The sequence below is a fragment of the Vigna unguiculata genome, chromosome 9, assembly GCF_004118075.2.
Source record: "Vigna unguiculata cultivar IT97K-499-35 chromosome 9, ASM411807v1, whole genome shotgun sequence".
Classification (NCBI taxonomy): Eukaryota; Viridiplantae; Streptophyta; class Magnoliopsida; order Fabales; family Fabaceae; genus Vigna; species Vigna unguiculata.
Window position 1 is genome coordinate 7,011,428 of NC_040287.1, and position 16,042 is coordinate 7,027,469.

The window sequence follows — 16,042 nt, forward strand, 5'->3', positions numbered from 1 at the left end:
TATCATGTTCCTTATTATCCAATGTTGAATCTTATAAGAAAAAAAAAATCCAATGTTGAATTTTGAACTTGCACAGTCGGAAGAATTCTAGGCTAATGTCACAGTCAGCCGACTAACCCGATGAGTTTGGATATAAAGTTTGAAGCTTTAAATAAATGATTTCACTGTTTTTTTTCAAACATAATAATATTTTTATTTTGATCTAACTTTTTTATTGACTTTTAATCTACTATTCTAATTATTTTTAAATTATCACATCACTAAAAAAAACTAAAATAAATAACTAAAAGGTACTAAAGGATGATTGAAGTGATAGGTTAAAAATGGATTAAAAAAATAAATCAAAATATCATTTTTTTTAATATGTGTAAGCAACCTAAATCATGATTAGACAACAAATAAAAAAAAGATAAATAAATATAGAGTTGGAGTTATCTTAAGATAAATAAATATAGAGTTGGAGTTATCTCGTAGCTCCATGCACCTCAATTGTTGAAGCTTGAACGGTCTACACTTCCATGGCTTCAATGCTCCACACGTCCTTGCTCAAAGTTTAGAAAGAAAGTGGTTCGTCCTTGTTGCATAGTGTGTCTCGGAGAATGAGGTAAATGGGTATGAGTTTTGTTGTTTTTGACATTGTTGTTGTTGAGATTTAAGTTAATGTGTATGTGCCTATGCATGGGGGGTTACGTGCATGGGATTAATTTTTCGCGTTTTCTGTCTAGTCTGTTACTTCTATTCTCGGTGTATATAAACATCACAATTTTCATACTTCAGTAATATGAGAAAGTCTTCATTCTCTATCGGTAGCTCTCCCATTTACATGGTATCAAGAGCTCTTTACGGTCCAAGGACGTGAGTTGTGTGTGCCTGCGACCAAATCAGACGTGTGTAGTGCAATGTAGTGATAGTGCATTCTTCCAGCAAAGTGGAAGGAGTGGTGTCTTGGTTTGTAATCAAGAAAGGTTCATGTGCATTCTTGATCCGGTTCGTGGTGTAGCATGGCCGATATGGGTGGGATGATACAAGGGGGTCTACCTATCTTTGATGGTAGCATGTTCAAAGACTGGAAGATTAAGATGAATGCGATCTTCATCTTTCAAGATGTGGCTCAAGTTGTTGAGCATGGTGTTTCACCACCGGGTGCGAAGGCTACTGATGATGATAAGAAGGCTTACAAGATTCAACACAAGTTAGATGGCAAGGCAAGGTACTTGATCTATCAATATGTTAGCTCACCGATCTTTAATAGGATTTCCATGGCGGGCACAACCAAAGAAGCGTGGGATATCTTGGTGGCTACGTATGGTGCGGGGGATAAACATAAGAAAGTAAAGCTGCTGGCTCTACGAAGACAATTTGAGTTCCTCATCATGGAAGAAAGTGACTCGGTGGTTGGGTTCCTCAACAAGATTCAAGAACTTGTTAACGACATGCATTCTTGCGGTGACAAAGTGTCTGAACAACATATCGTGAACAAGGTTTTGCGGTCACTTCCTCCAAGATTCGATCATCTTGTAATTACCATTGAAGAGACGAAAAATTTGGATGCACTAACCTTCTAGGAGCTGCAACATTCGCTCGAAGCCTACGAGTTGTGCATGTCTGAGCGGAGATCCTATCAAGAGCATGTTCTTCATGCAAGAACAAATGGAAAGCAGAAAAGAGATTCCAAGAAAGGAACTAAGATAAAGAAGAAGGGAGAGTCAGATGAGTATAAGAACAAAGACCAGAAACAAAATTCTAGAGAAGATAAGGAGAAGAAGTATGACAAGAAAAAAGTCAAGTGTTATAACTGCCAAAAGTTCGGGCATTATGCATGAGACTGCTGGGATGGTGACGAAGCCAAGAACAGACCAAAGAAGAATGTGCGAGTTCATCTTGCAGAGGAAGAAAATTTTGATGAAAAGACTGTCATGTTGATGGTTGAGACAGATGCGAAGCTCAACGGTGAAAATTTGTGGTACTTGGACTCTGGGTGCTCCACGCACATGATCGGGAAGAAAGATTGGTTCGTGCAAATAAGTGATGTAAGTCAAGAAAATATACATTTCGCAGATAATAGTTCCTTCACAGCAAAAGGAACTGGTAGAGTTGTGTTGCGAAGTGATGGCAAGGACGTGATAATTGAAAATGTTCTATATGTGCCCGGGTTGAAATCAAACCTTCTGAGCTTGGGCCAGTTGATGCAAAGAGGTTTCAAGATGACGCTTGAAGATAAATCCTTATGTGTCTTTGATCAAACCCAGAAGCTGGTTATATATGCTGGTCTTTCCTCCAATCGGACCTTTCAGGTTAAGATGGATGCATTGAAGCACCAATGTTTTGCTGTTGTCAGTGACAAGTGCGAATGGTTGTGGCATCTCAAGTTTGGACATCTTAACTTTCAGGACTTGAGAGAACTTGGACAAAAGAAAATGGTAGTTGGTATTCCTCATATGTGTGTTCTAGACGAAGTATGTAGAGAGTGTATGGAGTGCAAGCAAACGCGAAAAAAATTCAATAAAGAGGTATCTTCGAAAACTTCGGAGAAACTTGAGCTAATACATTCAGATATTTGCGGTCCATTGCCGGTTGAAACACATGGGGGCAACAAGTACTTTATTACTTTTACAGATGATTATACGAGAACGTTATGGGTGTATTGCTTGCGAAAGAAGAGTGAAGCGTTTGAAATGTTTGTGCGGTTCAAGTCACTAGTTGAAAATCAATGTGGCAAGCAGTTGAAGAGGTTTCGTGTTGATAATAGGGGAGAATTCAACTCTCTTGAATTCAAGAATTTTTGTGCTGAAAATGGAATAGCTCATGAGGCAACACCACCATACACGTCGCATCATAATGGTACTGCAGAAAGGAGGAATCAGACGCTACTTAACATGGTAAGGTGCATGCTTAAAAGCAAGGGTGTTCCAAAATATCTTTGGGGAGAAGCGGTTTCAACTGTTGCCTATGTTTTGAATCGCTCACCAACAAAGAAGCTTGATGGTATAACACCAGAGGAAGCCTGGTCTGGTTAGAAACCAGATGTAACTCATATGAGAGTTTTTGGCTCTCTTTGTTATCACTGCATTCTAGATTAAACACGTAACAAACTTGATGACAAAGGTGAGATGGCAGTCTTGATTGGCTATCACGTAACAGGCGGCTATAAATTGTTTGATCCAAACTCTCGAAAGGTAATCATATGCAGAGATGTGGTGGTTGACGAAGGCTCGTGTTGGAACTGGCAGGAAACGAGACAATAAACTCAATCAGGTACAACACCAACAATTTCACTAACTGATGATGTTGTAGGTGATGTCACAATGCAGCAGGAGCCTCATGAAAAAACTAGAAGATCACAGCGAGTTACTCAGCCACCTACACGCTTCAAAGATTATGAAGTTTTCAATGATCTAGCGGTAACAGAGAATGGAAATTTTGTGCATTTCGCCCTGATAGTTGAGGAAGATTAGATAGAATTCTATGATGCTATTTGAGACACTCATTGGGTGCGAGCCATGGAGGAAGAGATTGAAGCCATAGAGAAAAACAAGACGTGGACACTGGTTGAACCACCACCAGACAGAAGACCAATCTCTTTGATATGGGTCTATAAAATAAAAGCAAATCCTAAGGGTGAAATTGTGAGGTACAAGGCGAGATTGGTCGCCAAAGGATTCCTCTAGAAAACAGGAGTAGACTATGGAGAAATCTATGTTCATGTGGCTCGACTGGAGACTGTTAGAATCATTGTAGCAATGACAACGTGGAAGGGTTGGTCCTTGCACCAACTAGACATGAAATCTACCTTCTTGAATGGCTATTTGGAGGAGGAAATATATGTAACACAACCATTGGGTTTCATAGTCAAAGGAGAAGAGCACAAGGTATACATGCTTAATAAGGCACTCTACGGGCTTAAACAATCTCCTAGAGCTTGTAACCATCAGATCAATTAGTTCTTGGAGAAGATTGGTTTTGTGAGATATGTTTCCGAACAAGGGGTGTACACCAAGTGCTGGAAAGACTAAGACAAAGAAGAGAAAATAATAGTATGTCTTTATGTGGATGATATGTTGTTGACTGGGAGCAAGCCAGAAGCAATTGCAGAGTTTAAGTCTTAAATGCATAGTGAATTTGAGATGAGTGATTTGAGAAGACTCAACTACTTCCTAAGCATTGAGTTTCAGTTCACAAAAGCTGGAACTATTATGCATCAGATGAAGTACTCACGTGATCTTCTCAGCAGGTTCGGGATGAAGGATTGCAATGTTGCAGTAACTCCAACGGAAATGGGTCTGAGATTATAAATGGGCACTGAGGAGGAAGATGTTGATCACACAAATTTTCAAAGAATCATTGGGAGTCTGAGATACTTGTGTAACACCATACTCGATTTGAGCTATGGTGTTGGCATTGTTAGCAGACATATGCAAAGCCCGAAAGTTAGCCATATGAATGCTGTGAAACGTATCTTACACTATTTGCGTGGAATGTGTAATCTTGGTATAATGTTTCCATACAAGAAGCCATTGGATGAGATGAAGTTTGTGGGATTTGCAGATGCAAATTGGTGTGGTGACAGGGAAGACAGAAAAAGCACTGCAGGTCACAAATTTTACTGTGGCGAAGGACCAGTGTCCTGGAATTCAGTCAAGGAACTCGTGGTGGCTCTCTCCTCTTGTGAAGCAGAGTATATAGCTGCTGCACATGTTGCGTGTCAAGCAGCATGGCTTAGGATGCTATTGAAGGAGATGAATGCAGAATTTGTCCAACCACCAACACTATTTGTTGATAATAAGTCTGCAATAGACTTAGCTAAACACCCATCAGCTCATGGAAAAAGCAAACATATAGAGATGATGTTTCATTTTTTGAGAGAGCAGGTTAATGACAAGAAGCTTGAAGTAGAGCACTGCAGCACAAAAGATTTGAGTGTAGATATCTTTACAAAGCCTTTGAGGCTGCTAGATTTTGTAAACTCAGAGAGTCTTTGGGAATTGTTCGGTTTTAACTTATGGAGGCATGTTGAGATTTAAGTCAATGTGTATGGGCCTATGCATGGGGCATGGTTACGTGCATGGGATTAATTTTTCGCATTTTCTGTTTAGTCTGTTACTTTTATTCTCAGTGTATATAAATATCACAGTTTTCATACTTTAATAATATGAGAAAGTCTTCATTCTCTATTAGTAGCTCTCCCATTTACAGTTGCTAACTGAAGTGTATTCATGGAAAGGGATTTCTCTTATAAGATTTTTTTTTCCAGATTATGAATACATATCAAATGTTGAATGAGATTTTGAATCTGAAAACATACAATCAGGTATGCTTCTGGATCTGACTTTAGTCCAACATATTGAATAATTCAAAATACATTACAAATGGGGACGTCCTACACCACATGCATACAATTGTTGGGAGGAGTGTCTTGACCAAGAGAGGTGCTTGGAGCTGCTTTTGTTTGGGGAAGATCCTCGACAAGACCAAATCTATAAGTGAGTCAGTTCGACTGATACGGGTTCACTCACCATGAGTTAGGTTAAAAATGAGTGAGTTCAGCTCGACTCTTTTTCTGGTAAGCCGAAAATTTACAACTCAACTCAGCCTATTACGGGTTAGTGGGTTAAGTAGGTTGACTCATTAACCCATATCAAAGATATCAATAAATGTAGAAAAAAAACTATGAAATCAGGATTTCTTTTTTTGATTCAAAGATAAAAAATACGTTTTTTAAAAAATAAGTTGATTCTGAGTTAAGTGAGCCCAAACCGTTTTCACTCATGACTGAAAAAATATTCAATTTCTCAATTCGGTCCAACTTAAATTCGTGACGAGACTGGTTGACTCACGAATTTGGTCCGTTTTGACATGTCTACTTATGAGGTGAAAACAAGGCCTTTAGAAACTTAGTCTACGGTGATTGTGAGTCTTTTAGAACATGAAAATTTTTTAATGGAGAGAAAGAGCAATGAAATTAGGGAGTTTAAAGGTTACAATAGTAAAAAAAAAAACAAGGTGATTTTTTTGGGAAATGCCAAAACAAAAAACAGGATGAATCCATCTTTAAAGTCTTCTCACCATTGATGGAAGAGATCGAGGTGCAAAGGAACACATTGAGAAGAAGCAAAAGGTAAACTAATTTTAAGTTTTTTGTTTTATTAAATTTTCCATTAAGGGTAATGAGGTAATGTCAATAAAACTATAGGGGTGTAAGAAGAAATCATGGAGGTGTAGGGGAATGAATATAAAAACATATTGGGCCTACTAGACCATAAAAAGAAATATGTGTAAAAAGAAAAAAAAAGGATGGTATATATGTAAAAATGAGTTGGGCTTTTAACAACATAAAAATAAGGTGTAAAAACCAAAGCAAATGTGGTGTAAAATGATAAAGTTCCCACAAATCATAATGAACTGATTCAAACAAACTACTTGCAATATGCTCACTTGATAAAAAATTCTTTTTTGTTTAGTACAAGGACAAACATCACATTCTATTATTATTACTTTTACTAAAGTGACTCACATGGGGATGAAATTTAACATCTTGTATGACGAGTGACCCAAATGTCTATATGATTGATCAATTGACAAATCTTTGTTAAATATTAATGCATGTACCTTTCGAATGCTTTGAACAAAAAAAGTCCATTCATTTGTTCACCTGTTTCAATCAATGTCGTTGTCTTTGGATCCTACATTACACACAATGTATGATTGAATTGAACAATACAATTGGAGACATCAATTAATTGTGATATAGAGATTAATTTGCAAGTTAATCAAGGCATAAAAAGGACATTATCAAAGTGCAAAGCACTGTCTAAAATCACGCTGTCCTCCTTCGTATATGTGACAATTTACCCCATTCGACAATCCTACCTGATTGTGTTGTAATCATTTTCAACAATAAATTTCTTGATGATGTGAGACTTCTTATTATGAAGATAGTCCTTGATTTTGGAAACACTCAAATATAAGAAGTTGTTGTCGTTGCTCAGTGATGTCAAATATTCATGTTGGCTCAATTGGATTTGAAAGAGCATGAATCTAACCATCGTCATTATTTCTACATGATATCTTGCATTTTGAAAAGAAGAATAAAATCCTATAAATTTTCTAGGTTTTTATACCATGATAAGCTTTATATCAAGAAAATTTATTTTTCTTTATTTATCAAATATATATATATATATATATATATATATATATATATATATATATATATATTACAAGATTCTAAATAAGGTAAAATTACATAATTATAATTAAATATGTTAAGAATATATTTCTTATGCAATAATAAAATGAATAATAATAATAATGATAATATAATAAATTGTAAATGTAAGTCTTTTTCTTTTTTTATACTATTTTTTGTATTCCTAAAATGCTTTGTACATAAAACTCTTTGTATATTTTATTATTGTTGTTTAAGTGTTTGAAATCATTATAACGTGACTTTGAAAAAAGTCACTATAAATATTAAAATGACGAGATATTTGTATTATTTTACAAAATATTAAGAAGTAATTTCATGTGATTTAACATCAGGTTAAATAAATTTTGAGCAACTCTAAAATTAATCGATAGTAAATTTTTTCAGTCCTTTTTATTTGAATAATTTAATAATTATATGAAATTAGCCTTATGTAATATTGTTAAAACATTTCAATAAGATGATTATATGTCAATAATATTTACTTAAGGTTGGCAAAATGACTTTCAACCAAATTTATATTTTTATTAACTTTTGATGTAAAAAGCCCTTATTGTTTTTTTTTCTCAAAATATTAGTTTTTAAACTAACACAAATTTGTTTGATGTTTTATTATTTAATACACGTGACATACATAATAACACGTTAAATTTTTTTAAGTTATAGATTTCTCCCACCAAAACATGATAAAAAGAAGAAAAACAAAACATTAACTAATATAATAGATGATTTTCCTCATCAGATTGCACATCTATTTTTCTAGATTCTTCTAGTTTGGAAACCCAAAGGGAAATTCCCATTTCATCACAAAGAAACTAAACATTGCAGTTTCTAAACCCAAAACAGAAGGGTAATATCGTCAACATAGAAATATTTCCCTTAAACCCTAACCCCCAACATTTTGTTTTCTTTGTGTCCAAGCAAATTTTCCCTTCTTCATTTCCTCAGTTTTCAACTCAAAAATCACTTTCTCTCTTCAATCCCAATTCGGATCTCTGCTCAATCCGTTTTCTTCGGCCATGTTCTTCCACAGGGTCTTGTCCCGTTCCTCTGCAACCCTTTGTCGAAGCTTCACCCTCTCTGTTTCACGGAATTCCCAACCTTTCTCCAATCACTTTCATTCTCTCCTTCACCCATCACCCAACAAGGTAACCCTATTCTAAAAACCTGAACAGAATTTTCTTTTTTTGCTAATTTTAGTATTGGGGTTTAAGTAGGGTTTTAGGGTTTATTGAAAACATTACAGTTTTGGCATTTTGTATTCCATGTGTGAGTTGAGTTTATCATCATGATATTTGGCAATGAGTTATTGTGTAGATTTTGTAATTGTTCTATTTTGTTCCTTACAATTATGTGTTCAGGAGATTTTGCTTTGGCTAAGTATTCTCATCATGTGATATTTCTGATGTTTCAGCTTATTCCAGTTCAAGCTACTTTGCGGAATCCACTGAATTCATCCTTGACTTCGAGATTCGGAGTTTCTTCTTCGGCCTCTTCTGAACCTGCCAGCAATGACCCTGTAAAGGCATGTGAGGAAGCAAAGGTGACTGATCAGTCTGAAGAAGCCAAAGCTGCTGATGAAACCAAAGAATCAGGTTTCGTTTCGAAATCTCGGTCTTAAGCTTGATTGGTCGAAATAAATATTTGAAGTTTTGAATGAACTGCGTTTTCTGCTTCAGATGTAGAGAGTGAATGTGATCAATCCAGGGATGATTTAGTAAAGCTTGTTGCTGAGAAGGAACAGCTTTTGAAGTTGAAACACAAGGAGATTGCGGAAATGCAGGACAAAGTTCTGCGAACTTATGCGGAGATGGAGAATGTCATGGGCAGAACAAGGCGTGAAGCAGAAAATTCGAAAAAATTTGCTATACAGGTCTTGACTTTTGACCTTTTTTAAATTCGAAAAAATTTGCTATACAAGTCTTGACCTCTTGGTACTCGCTCTTCAATTTTTTGCTGAGTGGCTTTAGTGTGATGTAGAATTTTGCGAAGAGTCTACTAGATGTTGCTGACAATTTGGGAAGAGCTTCCTCTGTTGTAAAGGAGAGTTTTTCAAAAATTGAATCTCCTAAGGAGTCTTCGGAAGCAGCGCAACTCCTGAAAACACTTCTTGAAGGCGTTGAAATGACTGAGAAACAACTTGCAGAGGTAGGTAGACTGTTATACTCTATGGCTTTGTTGTTTATTTGCAATAGTCCTAGCTAACATAATGTATTTTCTCAGTGTAAAGTTGTTTTACCTCTTGTTGCAGTGTTCCACATTTAGATGGGTTTCTGGGTACATAAGGTTCATTGGGTTGGGTCTGTTTGAAAAGGGTTTTGGAAAGTTGATATACCAGGAATAGGAAGTGGACTTTGGCTTAAGTTGGTGACTGTCAAGCTGTCAGGGTGTTATCTTCACTTTCTAGGATTGATATTGGTTTTAGAGAATCTTAAAGGAAAAATTAACTCTGGTACTTTGGTTTTGGTGGGTTGAATCGTCCATATAGTCTGCAAGGGAAGTAGCCTGGCTCTAGAGAAAATCGAAGAAGACAATAGAAGAGATTAGAAGAAAACTAGGGAATCAAACCTAGGGTCTGATTGTGCAAGCACCTTCTAGAAGATACAAATTTGCTGTGAATTTTAATAACTAATCATTCTGTTTTTTATAAAGCGTTTTCAATTAGACATCCTTCAAGCATTACGATAAGAATTCTAATCTTATGTCCCTTGTATTTAAGATTTAAGAGAAGCTTGGACACAAATTAAGAACACATTAAAATCCAGTTTAAGCCTGAGTCCAAAAAAGACCAGTACAAGAAAAGTGAATGCATAGTTAGGCTAATACATAAGTAACAGTCATGTAGTGATTGATGGAATATTAAAATCAATCCCTACAATAGGTCCGTGTTTCGATTAGAGTTGTCTAGAGTGGTTCATTTGGGAGCGAAGTTGGAATAGAGTTCATTACAGTGGTTGGTAAGGGAGTGAAGTGAAACTAAGTTAATCGTTTTTATATATTTTGCTTGACTTGATGTGCTCCTAGAAATAGTTCCAGTGTGTAATCTTGTTCATTTTGGTTGACAATCTATTGCTTATAGGTACTGAAAAAACATGGTGTAGAAAAATATGATCCTACAAATGAGCCATTTGATCCACACAGGCACAATGCCATCTTCCAAATCCCTCATGCTACCAAGGCCCCTGGCACTGTTGGAGTTGTTCTAAAGGTATTCTATATACTTGTTTGTTGTAGTACTATGGTTTTTTCCCAGTGTCAACATTTTTTTTTTTTTTCAAAATTGTGTTGTATTTGGAAAACCTTTTCGAACTCGAAAACTATACGAAGCTAGGTTGACGTGTTTCATTATTAATGATTCGCTTTTTGTTTATTGTATTTGCCATACTAATTATTTCCATCAATGTTTATCAAAGGTCTCAAGAGGTTTTGTATTTATGCTTGAGTCCTTGATAGAAAGGGTGTGTTGGAGATATCACTTTGACTGGAGATATCACTTTTACTTATAAGATTGTACGATTACCTATATTACCAAAGTTTAAGTCTATAGTGTTACTTGCTATTCAGCTGTCATCAAATCACTTGCAAATATTAAGTTTCAAATTCAAGATGTTCACTCTTCTGTGTAAGGAAGTATGTTGAAAATCTCACATTAATTAAAGATAAAAAATAATTATAGTATATAACCGAATGCAAACTTCATCTTTCATGTAAGTTTGATGATAGTGAGTTGGATTTAAAATCCACTTTTGAGAGTTTGGAATAAATGTGGTCTTGTTCTTAGGTTTGCTTGACGGTTCATTCATAAATACTCAAACAATACCACCATTAGTAATTTCCTTTGTTTGCATCCCTTACCATCAATCCTAACAAGGCTTAACCCCCGGTCACTTTTACAGGCTGGATATATGCTCTATGATCGTGTTCTTCGTCCGGCAGAAGTTGGTGTAACTCAAGAAGTAGATGATAACAAAGCAACTGAGTGATGATGGCATGAAGGAAAGCCTGATAGTGAGTTCTTGTTGAATACCATTCAATGTTTTTTTTTTCTATATGCTTCTATTGTTCGAAGTCTTATTTTTTTAATAACAAAAATACCATGTACGATGAGCTTAATTCCATGAGATTTTGATAGTATGCATGCTATTTGCATGTTCATTATAGTAACATCTTTTGTAACCTCTCAATACCCGCACTGAGTTCAGGAGTTTTAGTACCTTTTTTCAATCATAATTTTACAAGGGTGAAATTGTAAGACTTTGGTGCCTGAAGGTTAATTTTCACATGCAGCTGCTCCCTTCCCCCATTTTTGTCCATTTATTGAGTTCTGTATGGTTTTCTACATATCATTATATCTAATGAATACTTGGGTCAGTAATTACAATTCTTGGTCAGTTAAAAGATTTTTTTTACTGTCATCAAATAATAGATGGTTAGGTATGCATCGCAGTCCAGGTTCTTTGCTGAGATTTTGGTGGTGTTGTAGAATCTTTAAAATATACTTATGTTAGTATATTAAATTTTTTTTAATATATTTTAAAGCATAAAAATTAGTATTCTTCAGGCTCTTTTGATACTCAAAACTCATTCAAATTCGCATGCATGGTGTGGTTGCCAATTTTTTTCAATTATTTTAGAAGTCATAATTAAAATGATTTTAATTGGTTGATGCAAATAATTTGTATTGAGAGTATATATTGAAATTATGATTATTTTTAGTTTGTGCTTTATATTATTTTGTTTCACCAAGGTTTCTTAGATGGGGCTATTAAAAAATTACATGATTTTTCATATAACAACCCTTAAATGTCTAATCATTTACAATATATACTATATTGTAACAGGCCTTAGCAAAAATTAAGCTGAGGAATTTAATTTCTTTTAATAGTCCTTAGCAAAAATGTGTTACTCGTCATTAATACGTTCAATTGCAGAATTTGCAGAATGGCAGAATTGCAGTTTCTTCTGAGAGTTTATGAATGCGATAAAGATTCAATCATTATTATTGGTATCAGTAAAAAACTGGAAAAAAAAATTGTCATTTTCAAAGATTAATGGTCGATTTGATTTATGAGTATTTGATATAAATTACATGATTATAAGAAAAATTGTCATCCAAAACAAAAACGGAGTATCTCAAGTGATATAGAAACGAAGACGGATAGTAGGTTAAAGTGAGAACTAATTTTATTTAATTTTTATGTAAATTAACAAATTTGAATCCATTTTAAAACGAAATTGAATCAGGTTGCAGATTCATTAAATTTCTGAATAACATTATTAATATTTAAATAGAATTTACAATTTAAGTAGTTATATAATGAAAGGAAACTGTACTTGTACTTAAACAATGTGACATGCCATTTTAAAAAATAAAGGTTAATAAATAAAGCTTAGTGTTAAAATCTAATTTAGATGCATATCAATAGAAAGAAGTTAGTTTAACGTCTAGAAAAACGTTGAAACAGAAGACGCCGAAAGTTATAATATATGGTTCTAAATTCAATTCTGTGGATGTGGATAATTTTTGACAATACTAAGTGTAAGTTTAAGTTTAGTTTAAATTCAATTGTTTTATAATTAATTTTGATTTTCAATAAATATTAATTTTTCATATAAGAATTAAGTGTCTAATCATATACCATATATACTATAAATGTGCATTTATCAAGGGAAAAAAACCCACTACAGAAATATTTAGGAGCAATTAGGTCCACTTAGTTGGGTGGTAGACAAGATAAGTCTGTCATCTAAAACCGAAAAAAGAAGTACAAGATAAGGAAAAATTATTTATACAAGTCACGTTTTCTCTTACATTAATTAAATTTTTATTCATAAAAGTCATATTTTCTCTTAAATTTCCTTCAAATGTGAATTTTTTGTTTAATTTTAAAAGTATTTTTAAAAAAAGTAATTACTAGCAATTAGGTTATAATTAGAAAAAAAAAATTAGCTAAAAGTATCTCTTCATGTCAATAAAACCAAAATCTGTAACAATTTTTTTGATATACTATTTCAAATAATGTATTGAAATAAATTGGTTTTAGCTTTTTTCTTCTAATACTTTTTTAAAATATTTTTTGATAAATATCTAAGCAAAAAAGTAATTTTTTCTAAAAAAAATGCTAAAAGAAACTCATCCTTAAACTCTATGAATCTAAACAGAGAGAAATTTGTTTCTCTATTACTAAAAATTGAGAAATTGCATCTAAATTTTGTCCTCCAAATCAATATGCAAAGACTAAAATGCAGAATAAGAAGGCAGTACACAGTAAACATCACATCATGCATATGATTATCCATCATGAAAAATAAGTGATCATCCCTTGTTGACCAAAACTAGTCACTGATCATTCCTATACTAGTGGCAGCACTATACACAAGATTATGGCTAATTACATTACATGTCAATGTACGATGGTAGGTGATAACAGGTATTATATACTAGCTCACTATTTCTTCAATCAACACTTCGCTGCCTCACACTCATTTTCTACTTACACATCACATACTCAGTTCATGGACCAACCGCTACACATTATTTTCCAATTCAGTATCACTCTTCTTACTGGTTTCATCATTGTGGCTTTTCAACTCCACCAAACCATCATCCTTTTTCACCATGTTTGAATCCTGCAACACATTCATATGTAGACCAATGTTAACAATGATCCTCTTTTATTTGATCCTGGGACCATTTTATTTAGTACAACATATGCAATGTTTATAGTGTTATTATACCTGAGTTGGAAAAATAGTTTTGTAATCCACTAGGGACAAATAATAGCAGCAGTCTATAGCAAGCACACATGATTGTTCTTGAATGTTGACACAAGGTTTGTTTGTGTCAATATTGTAACTTAGCAAGCAAAGGGTAATCTTAGAGGAGTATAATGAAAGAGAGGAAAAGATATTTTTCAAGCACATCAAATCCGGTAACTTTGAAAGTCTGAGGAATGTTCTAAATCATTCATAACAGGAATGAAGGACTCTGTCACTTTACCTTTGTTTCCTCCGACATTTCATTCATGTTCAGTTTCCCTTGCATTTCATGAGTCACATTTGTCTCTTTAACTTCAGATTGGTCACTCTCAGTTGCAGCAGGTTCGTTTTCTTCCTTAACCATATTCTTTTTCTGTTCTTCTAGCACAGCAATCTGCATCATGAAATTGACCAACCAATCCTCGGTATGATGAAAATGACTCATTTGACAGAAACAATGATCCACCAACCCATCATCCCATACACAAATTTATAACATAACGAGTTTCTACCAGCAATAAAAGATACAAATTTTAACACTCAATGGAACCACAATTTCCACCCAAATAAGGACTAAAGCAACCTTGTACATATATGTCCACCTTTTTCTCTTATATCATTTCCTTTCTATTTTGCCCCCTTATTTCTCAATTGTAATGCCCAGTTATTGTTGTTGTTGTACTTTTAGAAGTTAAACTTATTTTTTTCATTTTCCTTCAACCAAAAACAAAAAGAGAAATGTGTTCTTTTACCTACTTTTGGTCAAACTACACTTAGTTCCTATACTTTCAAAATTCTCCAAAGATATGACTTTAATTAACCCCTTTTCCAATTTACTAAAAATTAAAATCAGTAACTGAAGATTGATCATGAACTGGGCTAAATTACATATTTTAAAAAATTAGAGATCAGAATTCATCAATTTCAGATTACATGCACCAAAATTCAGTTTCATAGAAAGCAGAGGCATTAAACACATTTTTCAACAAAAAAACAAAAAAACTTTAAACTGTACTTCCTTCTCTCTCTTTTCTTCCCTCTCTAACACATATATCACCACCTAAAATTCACACATAAGGCAGCTAACAAACCACTTTATCACATCCCCAAACCCCAATTCATTTCTTCATTACAGAGCATAACTCCAAACCCACCTAACACAGCACAGGAACAAAATTCGAAACTTTTGACCACAGAATAAAACCCCAATTAAATATTCACCACAAAAAGCAAAAGGGTAAACCAGAAAAAGACAGGGAAGGAGAGAGACATACAGGGGTGTAACGGAATTTCCTCCTAGGAGGCTCGTCGTCGGTGGCGGCAGCGTCGTCGTCGGTGGTGGGGGTCCAGCGGCGGAGGAGGAGAAGAGAGGAAGCGTTGGAATTGGCAGGAGCGTGAGCGTTGTTGTTGTTGCTGTTGGTGGTATTGCTGGTTGAGGAAGAGGGGGTGATGTGGACCCACTTCTTCTTCCACTTCCTGACGGGACCGGTGAAGACGGTGGCGGAGCCGTAACGGGAGGAGGCGCGGCCGAGTCTGGAACCGACTGCCTCCATTTAGCGGCGGTGACAGAAGACGAAGAGGAATTGGAGTTTTTCGGTTGCTTCTGAGCATGCCACGGAAGAAGTGGCACAGTGAGAAGTGGCTTTTGTTGCCAAAATAGGATTAAAAAAGTAGTGGTAGCTTTCAAGATTATTTATTGTTATTGAAAATATAAACGTCGTAAAATTAAATACGTTGACATTTTGATGGTAATACATATAATTTAAAAAATGTGTAATTTTTATTTTATTGTGAAAATTCATTACTAATATGTAAAGGACAAAATTATAATAAAAATTATAAAAGTTATGTGTTCTATAAAACATAATTCATTAAAGGTTTAATTAATCGTAAGGTACCAGTTTGTTCAAATTGGTACCCGCTTTTAAAAAAGTGTCAATTGCATCCCAACTTTTGAAAATTGCTTCAATTAGGTCCCTTTCAGACAGAGTTGACTAACGCCGTTAGTCAACGTGCCACGTGTCAATCTGTGGTTTTTTTGATCTTTTTTAAAAAAAATTTAATTTTTTTTTATTTTTT

At 34.5% G+C, this 16,042-nt stretch overlaps 2 protein-coding genes across 2 annotated transcripts; one reads left to right on the forward strand and one right to left on the reverse strand.

Annotated features, from left to right (window-relative positions):
* The first annotated feature begins 8,088 nt into the window (after positions 1 to 8,088).
* LOC114196325 (grpE protein homolog 2, mitochondrial-like) lies at positions 8,089 to 11,517 on the forward strand. The gene is made up of 6 exons (XM_028086935.1): positions 8,089 to 8,352; positions 8,619 to 8,799; positions 8,884 to 9,077; positions 9,185 to 9,352; positions 10,284 to 10,412; positions 11,101 to 11,517. The coding sequence occupies exons 1-6, from the start codon at positions 8,224 to 8,226 to the stop codon at positions 11,185 to 11,187; spliced, it is 888 nt and encodes a 295-aa protein (XP_027942736.1). The 5' UTR covers positions 8,089 to 8,223; the 3' UTR covers positions 11,188 to 11,517.
* A 1,949-nt stretch (positions 11,518 to 13,466) lies between these two features.
* Positions 13,467 to 15,622, reverse strand: LOC114162129. The gene is made up of 3 exons (XM_028045912.1): positions 15,238 to 15,622; positions 14,205 to 14,357; positions 13,467 to 13,834 (listed from the first exon to the last, which is right to left on the reverse strand). The coding sequence occupies exons 1-3, from the start codon at positions 15,514 to 15,516 to the stop codon at positions 13,733 to 13,735; spliced, it is 534 nt and encodes a 177-aa protein (XP_027901713.1). The 5' UTR covers positions 15,517 to 15,622; the 3' UTR covers positions 13,467 to 13,732.
* Positions 15,623 to 16,042: the final 420 nt, after the last annotated feature.

Bases quoted from the DNA above. Each gene is read 5' to 3' on its own strand.
- LOC114162129 (XM_028045912.1), bottom strand. From the start codon at position 15,516: ATGGAGGCAGTCGGTTCCAGACTCGGCCGCGCCTCCTCCCGTTACGGC. The intron at 14,358-15,237 runs GTATGTCTCTCT...TTCATGATGCAG, and splicing joins GGAAATTCCGTTACACCCCT to ATTGCTGTGCTAGAAGAACA. The intron at 13,835-14,204 runs GTAAAGTGACAG...AATGTGTTGCAG, and splicing joins AAATGTCGGAGGAAACAAAG to GATTCAAACATGGTGAAAAA.
- LOC114196325 (XM_028086935.1), top strand. From the start codon at position 8,224: ATGTTCTTCCACAGGGTCTTGTCCCGTTCCTCTGCAACCCTTTGTCGA. The intron at 9,078-9,184 runs GTCTTGACTTTT...AGTGTGATGTAG, and splicing joins CGAAAAAATTTGCTATACAG to AATTTTGCGAAGAGTCTACT. The intron at 9,353-10,283 runs GTAGGTAGACTG...TATTGCTTATAG, and splicing joins CTGAGAAACAACTTGCAGAG to GTACTGAAAAAACATGGTGT.